Source organism: Psittacula echo (genome assembly GCF_963264785.1).
Source record: "Psittacula echo genome assembly, chromosome: 5".
NCBI classification, from domain to species: domain Eukaryota; kingdom Metazoa; phylum Chordata; class Aves; order Psittaciformes; family Psittacidae; genus Psittacula; species Psittacula echo.
In genome coordinates, this window is record NC_137739.1 from 6,277,846 (window position 1) to 6,291,158 (window position 13,313).

The window sequence follows — 13,313 nt, forward strand, 5'->3', positions numbered from 1 at the left end:
AATAATATCAGGAAATTTAATGTTTAAAATAATAATGCCCCCCCCCCCCAGTCTTCACTGTCTAGACTGAAGCAATACAGGGTGTTGAACTGCAGTTTGCTGTATTTCTGTGCCAACAAATAGGTCTTTACTCTCACAGCATTTATTCAAAATACACTGCTTCATGTGAGTTCTGTGACATTTGAAAGATACTACTATTATACCAAACTGATAACAGCAAATTCAACAGATGGAAAATAAACAAAACAAACTACATTGCTAATTTCAGCTTAAGCATACGTTCCTAAAAAGCAGTAAAAACTGAGAAAAATTGAAATGAGTTAAACTGATTAAATTGATTAAAAACAACATTATGTGTGGGAATGAAAAGAAAGGAAACAAAAAAAAAATAGCTCTAGGAGCTGCTCTGTCAGACAGAAAACAGACAATAGCATATTACCAGTGCTGGGTGCAAGCCAAAATGTTTGCCCAGACATTTGATGATTTATTCAGCATTAAGGAAAACAGAGACAACTGTCTAGAAGTCCCTCAGTCATGGAAACGGGAGCACAAATGTACAGAAAAGTTGGCCTTCAGACCTTGCACTGAAAAAAACTTTTTGTTCTTTACACAGACGAAAAAAAGAAAAATTACTCATGCTGGTTGCTGCACAAACCAGCAAGGGGGTGCTTCACATAGGTTTGTTGAGGCTTTTGTTGAGTTTTAAGGATGAAATGCAGAAGGTACAGTCCCTTAAAGTATACCTGTCCACGTTTACTTGCAGTAGCAAAAATACTACTTTATCTGTAACTGAAGTAGCTGCCTACATCCCCTTTTTAGGTCACAGAAAGGAAAAAACCAAATAAACAGGACTTGTCATTTTAATCATCTTAAAATGGGTGTCAAGGTGAAAAAGAACTGCCTGTCACTGCGTTCCTTGCCTGTAGATCTGAGAGCTGCGTCAGAGTAACGTTCACTGTACAGATCTGAAGCTAGGTGAAATGCATGTCAAAGTTTTGCATTCATCTGTACACAGCAATGTGTTGAAGAACACAAGTGAGGAAATGTACAGATAGTCTCTTTTGTAAGACTAGTGAATAGATGGGAAAAATAGGTACATTTTGCACACATAAGCTACATCAGTTCATCTCTCCACAATCCTTAGCTCTTACATTCTGCTGAAAGCGTACTTCTACGTAAGTGCTTTTAGTATGCTCCTTGCAGTCAAAGAGCCTTTTGGAATTTGAGCTGCTTCAAAATTTTCTAGGGACAAACAGGTTGAGATTTCCACTGTCTACTCCACCCTCATTAGATCCCCTCCTAGTACTGCATTCAGCAGTTGCAGCCCCCAACGTAAGAAGGACATGGACCTTTTTGGAGTGACTCCAGAAGAGGCCACGAAGATGCTCCAAGGGCTGGAGCACCTCTGTTACGGAGCCAGAGGTTGGCTTGTTATGGAGGGAGAGCTGGGCTTGTTCAGCCTGGAGAAGAGAAGGTTCTAGGGGAGACATCAGAGCAGCTTCCAGTGCCTAAAGGGATTGACAAGAAAGATGGAGAGGGGCCTTTGACAAGTGCAGGTAGTGACAGGACAAGGAAGAATGATTCTAAACTTACAGAGAGTAGGTTTAGATTCGACATAGGGAAGAAGCTCTTTGCCCAGAGAAGCTGTCGCTGCCCAATCCCTGGCAGTGTTCAAGGCCAGGCTGGATGGGGCTTGGAGCAACCTGCTCTAGTGGAAGGTGTCCCTGCCTGTGGCAGGGGGTTGGAATTGGATGATCTAACCCAAACCAGCCTGTGATTCTATGATTTTTAGTTTTGCTTTCCATTGTATTCTTGTGAAGTTTCTGAATATTGCACTATTCGTTATAAAATGCAATGTGTCTGCAGCCAATGGAGGTTATTACTTTATTTTTTGAAGAACTATTAAAAATGCCATACCTGAATGAGTTGCGATGACATCTAACTGTAATATTTCTGGAGAATAGCATGTCCAGCTATCACACGATACTGAAACCCATTCCATAAGCTGAATTATATGCTGTTGGTAGAGAGAAAGAAAACTATCCAATCGTTGCACTTCAGCTAATGAAGACATTGTTTCTTCCACCTGTTAAAACAGATATAGGACACTTGATCTTAACTGAAACAATGATTAAAAAAAATCTTTAAAACTTGTAATTATCCTGTAAGAGCAGAAAGGACACAAGAAGATTTCTATAGTTTAGACTCGGACAATTACAATTGATATTTAATGTCTGCCTATACTATGTCCATTAACTTTAAATAAAAGTGAAACATTTGTCCTGATTTCAAAATGAAATCATAAGGAACACAGGAACATAACAGCAAAATGAAAGAATCTCCAATCCATGTAAAAACCTATCCCAAAACTAACCATGTCATAAAAAAGCTCTTAGTAGTTTTAAAGACGTGTTTCTCCTTAATTTAAGACTGCTTTAAAACATTGAGAGGGAATTTCTCACAATCCCATCTAACAGGCTACGGCAACTTCCAGAACCTATTGTTGCCACAGCTCAGAGAAGACATGGTATTTCCCCTCTCTCCCCCTGTTCTCCCACCCTTCAATTTGAATTACTCTGGATGCTTTCTCAACAGTACCAGGTTAATTCTGAAATTCTCAACTGCTTAGAAGTACCAAAATTTACTGTTAGATTTGAAATCCTTTCTTCATATTTACATTTAAACTATCCCATGAGACAGGCAAATAAAACATGCATAAATAAAACATGTAAAAAGAACTACTAAATGAATTCCAGACGTGACCATGCTTGGCAAGGAAACATATAGATTTTCATAATCAGTGTAGCAGATGTATTTCAACACAAAGGAAAATTTGCTTTTACAATTCCTGAAGACTCCTCCCAGAGGTACAGAACTTCTTTAGAGAAGAGATTAGAAGCATTCTGAAAGCAGCATCTACAGTCTTAGTGATTTCCGTGGACAGAGAATCAAGAATGGGGAGCAAGACACTGTTAGAAACCCTACTGAGAAATAATATCCGTTGTCAGCGTGGCCAGTTCTAGCAGAGAGAGATGCAGCACAGTGCTATGAATGACATCATTTGACTTTAAGTGGTTGAGTAGAACTACAACTTGTAGTCATATTTTTAATATTTTTAAGATTAACTGCATAAGTTAGCTGAAACATGTCTGGGACCTTTAGAATTTTACAGATGAATCATTTGCCAGACAAAGATGTTATTATGGAAGTACCAGATGTGGAGAGAGTAAATGAGGTTTCTAGGAAGAGAACAAAACAGTTTTTGCTAAGGACAAAGATTACTCCTGAAGCAGGTTTGCATGCCTCAAGCACAAGATTTCTCCTTTCTTGGAAGCATTCTGCCAGCCAGCCAAAACAACCTGTATGTAAAATATTCATTTATCTGTAAATTAACTGGAACAGTTAACAGAATGTGTCAAGACAGAAACTGTTCCCCATTATTAATCCCACCGCAATCTGCAAGGAGTTTTTTTCCACTGAACAAGAGGGACAAAATAATACGTTGTTCACAGGCGACTGAAACTAAACTCTTTAAATACTTTCAAGAATGCATTAAAAACCAAAAAAAGAATGAATTAAATATGCCAATAGACTGATGCATATCTTCTCATTGAGAAGTGTCTCAGAGTTTTAAAAAAATAGCAAGGGTGATTTTCTTTCCTATATTTGAAAGTTAGCAAGTTTAATGACACATTATTTTCATGCTAATAATGGCTGAAAGAAGAGCCAAGATAACACAGGCCACTGGCAATGAAACAAAATCTTATCTTTAGGTCACCAGTTGAAGCACTGACAAGCCCAATACATGTTTAACAGACTCTTTAACAACTGATATGTCTTCAGTCTATTTGGGGCTGTAAACCACACTCATCGTGATACCAAAGTGCTCAGTTGGTGGTCTCCATCTTTTTCTTTAGCCCTAAGCAACCAGAAACACTGATGGAACACAAAGCAAAAGGGACAAAAATCAAGCAAGACTGTTGAGTGTTCACTATCAGGTCACAATAGTTGTGGCCCCTGCTATTTGTGATCTGCTGTCCCCTTGTAGTAAAGCCTCAATTGAAGTTCTATAATGCAAGTTATTGAATAATTTATGTTTACACTCAGAATCTTTTGGTGCTGAACACAGACTCCATTTCTGAACAACACATTTATACTTGTAAAGCCAGCTGAAATACATTTGTCCGATACGGTCTTAAGCTATTTTAACAGGGACTTCTTGCTTACTGCAAGTTGTACGGCTCACTTTGAAGTTTTAGAATAGTCAGTAACTGGGGAAAAAAGAAAACAAAAAATCCAAGCCATGTTTGTCTCTGTGACAAATCTGAAGCACTGCAATTATGTATTCTCGTTGCCAGGTTTTCTATCTGTCTAGCTAAAAGAAAAGCTAATGAGAAAGAGGATTCTCATCCAAAGTACTGTCAACTTTAAAAATCATCTGAACTGCAGGAACATCTTAAACCTTTAATAATCTTGGGAGATTAACTTTTCTGTATGTGAAAATCAAGATTTATCTCCACGAAAACTGCTTTCTTTGTAGGAGGATGAATTTTTAAGGTTTTAAATGGACATTGCTGACTTTATAGACCACTGTGGGGCTAAACAGACAAGATACTGCAAACCATACCAGATCCATGTGTCCAAAGCTTGCTTGGACAGATTGTTTAAAACAAAACAAAACTAACCCCTCCAGAAATCCCACCCTCGCACTGGCTCTCCACAAGACAGATCTTCATGTTGTACCTCTTTGACCTCCAAAGTCTTTTTCAATACTTGTTTTAAGCTTTGTTCTATTTTACTTCTTTCAGAACAGTTTTCTAAGCATTATGCCTTCATGGAGGCAGCCTGTCAGCTATGGGGCCATAAATACTGATGCTACACAGGCCTTTGGAATACCGTGCCTGGGAGCAAGAGAAAAGGAAGTAGAAAAGCCATCACATTTAAGGCACACGTTTGAAAAAAAGACAACTTGGATAGGTCACAATTACACTACATGAGGATTGCTTGCTGATTTATTTCATATTTAGCTTGGGGAAGAAAGAGGAAGAGAGAAAATAAGGGGGTGAGATAATGGTTAGCCAAAAAAGCTCATCTATTACCAGAGCATCTGCAGATGTCCTTGATTTTAAAGCATTCCTGCAACATTTAAACTTTTGGTTCTGGTGGTGAGGTAAAAAGGTCAACTACTGTTAAAACAGGCTGATCTTTGTATAAGAATAGTAGTAGACTTTATTAAGACTAGTAGTGCTCTTGATCTATATAGGTGAATAGTTCTTTAGAAGCCAGAAGATAAATCTGATTTTTTTTTCTAGCCATTTGTGTGCTCCTCTATGTAACCTAACTTTAACAATAATCCAGTGACTTACAGCCACCTAAAAAGTAAGCATCAACTGTTCAACCAGCACCAACAGCATGCCACGGATCTGCAGAATCCAGGGACAAGCATAAACACTTGAACATCTTTACCTAGACCATGGCCCAGTGATTAATATCCACCCAAGTAAAGTGTTCTTCTAGCCCAGTGAGCTTCCCATGCTCCAGTAATGTACTTCAAGCCATCATTATGTAGGAGCTAAAATCTGCCTTAGAAACATCAGTTTATGTTCTAGTCTTACATTGTTTGCAAGATGCAACAGTGCATTCAGCTCTTCTGGCACTACAGCTGCCCTAGACTTAAACCTCAACTTTTGTCCTAACCTAAGCCTAGCACCACCCTTTCTTCCAGTCCCATAAAAGAAAGAACCTGTAAGACCCTCATCTCTGTTGCAGCCAATCTCAATTACAGCTCTGTGGATTGCAGGATCCAACATTAAGCTGAGATCTTCAGACTGTTGCCTGGAAATACATGCAGCACCTAGTAACTATGAACTGTGAGCTGACAAAGCAGAAACATCAGTATTTTGACTGATAAATGATAATGTCCTTCAGCCTTCACAGTGACTACTAAATAGTAACTAACCACCAGACAGTGCCATAAGGATCAGTTATGAACAGAACAGTTTTAGGACTAAACATAGAATCTAGGTATCTCCTCATGCTTCTTTCATTATAACACTTGATTAGTTTGAAGTTGTATGTATATCTAAATGTTTATTATGTTTCTATATAATTTTTGAAACATATTGCTACACACACATGTACATGCACAGATGAAAAACAAGCAATCCCCAAACAAAACTGATAGTATTGTACAGATTCTTAGCTCTTACAAGTAAGATTTTAAGGATTTATTCTTCTGGAGTTGCCTTAGCCTGTTTTTAACAGACTAAACCCAAAGTAATTTCAGCTATGGAAAAAGATAAGGAGACAGACAGAGGGCACAGTCAAGGTCATGCAACACCAAATAATTTCAAACTCTACCAATCTTTGTGGATGAACCCTTAGTTAAGAATCCCTGCAGTTTAAACCTAACAGCAAGACAAATAATTATGGCTTTGTTTAGACAAACTGTCTTACCAATATTGAAAAATCAGAAACACAGCAAAATATTAAACCAGCTCGTAGTTTACCTTTTCTTTAAGGTGCTGAGAACATGGTATTGCCATTATTGTCACCAAAACTTTCATTAGCTGCAAGCTAATTTCTTTGCAGTCTTCCTGGCATACTTCAGTCAATGCTTGTACACAACAAAGTAACTGCTCCATATAAAAGACCTGTTTTTTAATAAAAGCATTCATTCGTTATGTTTTGTTAGAAAATATAACAGCCTCTTTAAGGAAGAGATATGAGAAATGACAATAATAAAATCCGTGCACTGTATAAGCCCCTAAATCGGTAACATATTGATAATTTCATGTTCTTTTGATTACCTATATTCTACTTGTTTTAGAGTACAATATAACCTTCCTCCCACACTGTTTGCTTGTATATACTTTGTCCTGTTAACAAAATAAATGGCCCTGCTCTTAATCACACAATTATTCCATTGTGAATAAAAACATCAAAGCATTTTGGAACACTTACTGACAGTATTTTCTCATTCTGAAGTGCAATTTGTTAATTAATAAGGTATTTGTTACAACTCTTTCACATATTTTTCCATGTTTGGCTATTTGAATGGAACAATAATGGTTAACTACGTAAACCAAGAAAACCTGAGCATGTGCTTTCATCTCAGGCAATCTATCTCATTTGATGCAATATAATTCAGGTTATCTTGATCTAACTGATACCAGTGAAGTCAATATTGTTGTCAGTTTGCAATAACTTCTATGATAAAGTACATTAGACGTGCCATGAAACTGTCAAGATTGCATTCAATGAACAGAAGGGGCTATTGTTACAAATTTACTTCTAAAAATAAATCAAGTCTAGGAATAGGTTAGTTATAAATGTTATTAATCTCATGGACATGGTCAATCCTTAGCTAAACAGTGTCTATGCAGCATTCGCTGTCTAAAATAGTGAAAGATTGTTTTTCCAAGACCAAAGGCCAGAACAATTCCACCAAATGCTTCAGCTGCAGATGAATGTGTCTACTGTATCTAATGCCAAATGGAAACGGTAAGCTTAACACTCCATGGCAATTTTGCACATATACGTCAGGGAATTGTTATTTGAACAATCAGGTTATAGTGCTTCCAGTTATACGAGTCCCTAACCATCACAGGCTTCATGGAGGTTAAGGTTAATTCCTGCACCACTGGCACATACTCCATTAGGGAAGAAACCTAATGAGGGAAGAACTTCAAATATGTATCTTACATTGGCTCAAAAAGACAATTACGCTAGATTCAGTTGACACACACGAATAACTGTTTGAAAAGGAAGTCTGCATCTGACATGAAGTTAAAGAGTTTACTGAAGGCCCAGCACTAGACCTTTTTTGGTCATCTTAAAAGCAGAAGCTTAACAAGCTTTTGCTGGAATGAAAGCTGTGGTTTCATTTGTGGAGGAAATTTCAGGGATTCTTCTTGTGCATCTCTAACTGATCTATTTCCACATCTGAGCAATTGAAGTTAAAAATCTCCATTCCACGCTGAAGAGAATCTCTCACCTCCTTACAGCAATTTTCTTAAAATGTTAAAATGAAAAGGCTCAGGCATTAGTTAAGGGTACACTTAGGAGTAAATTTCTGATTTATAAGATAGATTCTCACTTAAGAAGAAGCAACCAAGCAGCAGTTTACAGAGCATACTCCTAAATATACATACTTTTAAACTGGCTAACAATACAAAACAAAAAACCCACGCTGACATTAAGAATCTCTCTTGGAAAACCTGACATGCTACTTACAATGGACCGTGAAAAGTTTTTGGTAATTTTTACTGATGAGGATTGAAATACATGGTCTTGTTTGGATTGTGAACACAGGACTTGGGGGTGTCAGTCGATGGGAAAATGAACATGAGCCGGCTGCAGTGTGCGCTCGCAGCCCAGAAAGCAACCGTATCCTGGGCTGCATCAAAAGGAGCGTGACCAGCAGGTCGAAGGAGGTGATCCTGCCCCTCTACTCTGCTCTCGCGAGACCTCACTTGGAGTATTGTGTGCAGGTCTGGTGTCCTCAACATAAAAAGGACATGGAACTGTTGGAACAAGTCCAGAGGAGGGCCATGAGGATGATCAGGGGACTGGAGCACCTCCCGTGTGGAGACAGGCTGAGAAAGTTGGGGCTGTTCAGCCTGGAGAAGAGAAGGCTGCGTGGAGACCTCATAGCAGCCTTCCAGTATCTGAAGGGGGCCTACAACGATGCTGGGGAGGGACTCTTCATCAGGGACTGTAGTGACAGAACAAGGGGTAACGGGTTCAAACTTAAACAGGGGAAGTTTAGATTGGATATAAGGAAGAAATTCTTTACTGTTAGGGTGGTGAGGCACTGGAATGGGTTGCCCAGGGAGGTTGTGAATGCTCCATCCTTGGCGGTGTTTAAGGCCAGGTTGGATGAGGCCTTGGGTGACATGCTTTAGTGTGGGGTGTCCCTGCCCATGGCAAGGGGGTTGGAACTGGATGATCTTAAGGTCCTTTCCCACCCTAACTATTCTATGATTCTATGATTCTATGACATTTCAAAATCTGGGTTAAATTCTGCCTCTGGATCAGCTAAGGTAGTCCTCTGTTAGTACACTATGTACTAAACGGTTTCTTCTCTCCCCACCATGCCTTTTCATTTTCCTCCCACCATACGAAGCCTTTGACAACAGTTCTCAAATCTCAAACCCACATCTGCTGAGAGGATGGACTGCTAGTGAGTTTTTGAGAATAGCAGATTTGACCAAGAGATCCCAACATGGCCTAGGGAGGGCAGGGAAGTTCCTATTTTGTCTCAGACATACATCCACAGCTATATCCTGAGATAGGGTGTGGTAGGTGTGCAAAGGCGGGATGAAATAGGAGCATTTAGGGAGAACGAGAAAAAATACGTTAGAAAACCATCAGTCTGAAACTGTAGTCTGTTGTGCATTTCCCAGTTATCCTTACCTCTTCAGATCGCTGACAAACTCCATCTTGTGACAACATGTTCCCAAGATCAGCCAAATGAGGCTGTAAGATTTCTTTTGGGCTGCCTCGAATCACTGCAGTTAGAACCATTATACAAGATGGCTTAGGTGTCTCATCAAAGGCTGATGTGATTAATCTCAATGACACCTTAGGGCTGACAAACGTTCCAATCAATTCTGCTGCTTTCACACACTGAAAAAAGCACAAGAATAACTTGAAGATTTTCCTGAAAACACAAAGACCACTCAGCATATCATGGGCTTTTTTTAACATTCCAGCTGTTGTTTTAAATGCTCCAGCAGTTGTCTTGTAGGCCTTTTCCACTTGCTCAGTAATGATTATATGCATGAAGAAATCTTCTTGACATGTGTTCAGTACTCAAATAAGACATGCAAGCACTCTTCTCAGCATCAGACAAACTTCCAGGAGAAAGTAATGCACAGAAATGAAGTGTACAACTTTTAATGTAATGAAGTTTCTAGTTTAGGATAACCAGATGTTGCATATTTAGTGGTTTAGCATTTTGTCCTCCAAATGGTGTTCTGAACCATGCTCATAATGCATCTACCACTCATCTACTAAAAGCAACAATAAAACCCTGACAGAATAATTTTTTTTGTTAGTGCCCCATATTTTGACACTGATATCACAGTTTTGGTTTAGTGGGAAGTCACTGCCATGGGGAACTGCCCACTGCTTTCAGTCTCTTACTTCTTCAACTGAAAAGGCTTAAATAAGTGTATATTCTCCCTGACACTCACGCCCTTTGATACCATCTCTACCTTGCAGATATAACAGTACGTTGTATTCTACATGAAATACCATCACACCAGACCTTATTGCCTGACTGATGCCCAGTATTTACAGTCAGGTGCATGAATAAAGAAAGATATAGTCAACTACTGTGCCACTACCTGTGCAACAGGAACATTTCTTTCTAACCCATTTATTTAATGGTTAGCTCATTTCCCTGAACATGAAAGCTTATTGCCTTTTGTAGATAATTTCTAGTCTAGCAATTTAGCAATGGATTTTTAATTACATCTAATTAACATTTGAATCATCCTGGTTTTTCAGTCTTGATAGAGGCATGTAGCTATGAATTCTATAATTTAACTCTGCACTATATATAGCTGTTTATTTTCACAGAGGTGAAAACTTGAAACAGTTATAGTCTATGTAGATGTGAACTCGTCTTCCTCCATATTTTCCACAAAGAATGAAAAAGATTCTTAGTGCTTTGAAAACTAGAAGAGGAAAATACAATTAAACAGTTCAAAAACATGAACTGATACAATATGGATTTATACATTTGTAGTCATCAATTTATCCGCTCATTTTAACAGTGGGGGAAAAAAAAGAAAAAAAGATAAGAGACCATCTAGTCTTTTATACATCTCATTTGGTATTATTATGCTGGAGAAAGACATGCACATTTTCCAAGTTGGTAGCTGCTCTGAAATGGGTTCTACAGTGACAAATGACAGAGAAGATAGTCACAGTACCCTGGGAAGCAGCATCACTAAGGAGATAAAAGGAATTCAGAAACAAAAGTTTCTGAATCTTAAATTCTGGCACAAGACAGAGTAAAATTAAATACAGAAACCATCTGCTAATTGGGAATAAATCTCTTAGAAGCACCTGCAAGATTAGTGGTAGAATTCTGAGACAAGTACGGTCAAATAAGGGCAAGGAAAAACTATGTGCTGCTTGAACACATACTTTTGAATTCATAGCAACAAGCACTAGATATAAAATTCGACCAGGACAGCAAGGCTATGTGGATTTATTCTTCTAATTATATGCATTTGATACAAGTACTAAAGAACCTGAGAAGCTGTATACCCATAGTGACATATTTCTTACTTCAGTCTTGGGACATTGATTTCCTAAGGCCCACATACCCCTTTCTGAAACAGCAAGACTGCTGCCAGTATTCCAGGTTTAGTTCTCTCTACTATTGATCAGTGTGTAACTGCCTTAGTTTACAAGCTCAGTCTCACTGGAAGGCAATGTGGACAGAGGCCAGACACTGATTCTGAGAAGTGAGGTGGAAGGGGTGGAATAGCTAGAAGGGGATAACTGAGTAAGGATTGGGGTGAAGGAGAGAAACAATTCAGGAAAAAATAAGGGAGAGAGACAACAATTAGTACTAAGTCTAAAGACAACAAGAAAATGCAGAGGAAAAAGCAAGAAAAATGACTATTTCAGAAATGTACTTCATGGTCTATATAGCTCAACTGATAGCAGGAACCTAAAGAAAAGCTTTGATTTAGGAAATAACTTTTTCGGACATTAGTTAGACTACTTGTATCCAGTAAGCAGAATACATTCTTTAAATTTCCTAAAGCTGTAAGATTTTGTTTGTTATACCTATGTTCTTTCCCTTGTGTAGAAATATGAACAGAAGATTTTATCTTAAGATTCTAAAAACATTTGTATCACCTGTCTGTCCTTTGCTAAATCTATCCAATGTCCTCAACTATATCTGTTTTATTGATTTATTGTTGATCAAAGTGTTGAAAGCAGAGCATTTTACAAGCAGTAAGTGAAATATTCAAACACTGACTATGGGTATCACATGGAATAAACACAGCTTAATATCTGGTTGGGATTATGCTTGGATTATGCAGCAGGAGGAGGTAACTGAAATTAACATAAAAGGGCATGACCTGCATGGTTTTTTAAACTTAAGTTGTTGCTCCAAGGCTTTTATTCTTTAATCTACTGCTTATCATTTTTACAGAGATCACTGTCAATTCTTCATGGGGTTGGCATATAAACTAATCAGCATTTAAATAACTTTACTATTGGTCTCCATACCAGTGACATAAGAATACATTTATCTTAGCATAGTAAGTAAGTAAAATTTTCACATAATTTTAACATTCTTAAAATCCTGATTCTGATCTTTCAGTCATGGGCAATTTTCAGTGACCTAAGGTAAGGTCAATTGGCAGAAAATGGACTCAGGAATAACGAATAGGGTTGTTATTCAGTGTACAATAGATACTTGAGCAGATTAAACTTACATTTTTAACCACATTGCTTTCTTCATCCAAGCATGCTTGGTACAAAGTTCTAAGCAGTAGCTCCATGTGCTGTGTTATGTGATCCTCTGCATGTAGCAATAATGTATACAGAAGCTGGGATGCTTTTATTCTTGTGCTTTCAACCCAGTCTGTGATATCATGACAGAGACCAGGAAGAATTTTGGAGAGGTTTCTTGACACAAGTTCCCGACAACCTAGTCCTGGTCGAGCCACTAGGAGAAAGCAAACAAAAAATTCCAAATGCTGCTGCTGAATTTACCTGCAAAAGTTGCATTTCTTTACTATATAGTGCAGAATTTAAATTCCACACAGCTCTCTGAAAATTTTTGCATTTATTACTGGATGATGATTTAAAATGTTTACAGAAGGGGAAGAGAAAGAGAAGTTAAGTTATATGAATAGGGCACATTACCCACTTTGGAAGCCACAGCTTAATGATTTCCTTTAAATTTTAGTAACACAAATCCCATTAAAAAATAAACTGAAACACACAGCGATAAAACAGAAGAAAGATGTTTGCATGCAAATGTTGTGGTGTTACTGAGTTAAATACAATCTGGAATGCAAAAGGTAGAAGTCAAAAATAGTACAGGAGAGACTGTAGTAAAACAAAGAATGTCAGTTGTGCCCTCTAAATGGAAGGTTAAAAGTGTATTTAGCAAGTTAAAAGTAGAAGGGGTACATGGCTTTTACAAGTGCTGTGTGATCAGGCCAACCAAACTGATAGTATTTTAAGAATTGCAGCTATTATGCAATAATTTCCCGTATTGGCCACTGTAACTACAAATGCTAAAATGAAAACAGACTAAAGTGAATGGTCTG

General features: G+C 38.1%; 1 protein-coding gene across 1 annotated transcript in view; it reads right to left on the reverse strand.

Annotated features, from left to right (window-relative positions):
- The window catches only part of DNAAF5 (dynein axonemal assembly factor 5), a gene marked incomplete at its 5' end in the record, with an annotated part of 29,702 nt that overhangs the window by 11,195 nt on the left and 5,194 nt on the right, over positions 1-13,313 (reverse strand). Inside the window, 4 exons of the mRNA XM_080619101.1 lie at positions 1,918-2,086; positions 6,510-6,653; positions 9,418-9,630; positions 12,471-12,703. Coding sequence (XP_080475227.1) covers positions 1,918-2,086; positions 6,510-6,653; positions 9,418-9,630; positions 12,471-12,703 — 759 coding nt within the window. The remainder of the gene's footprint in view (positions 1-1,917; positions 2,087-6,509; positions 6,654-9,417; positions 9,631-12,470; positions 12,704-13,313) is intronic.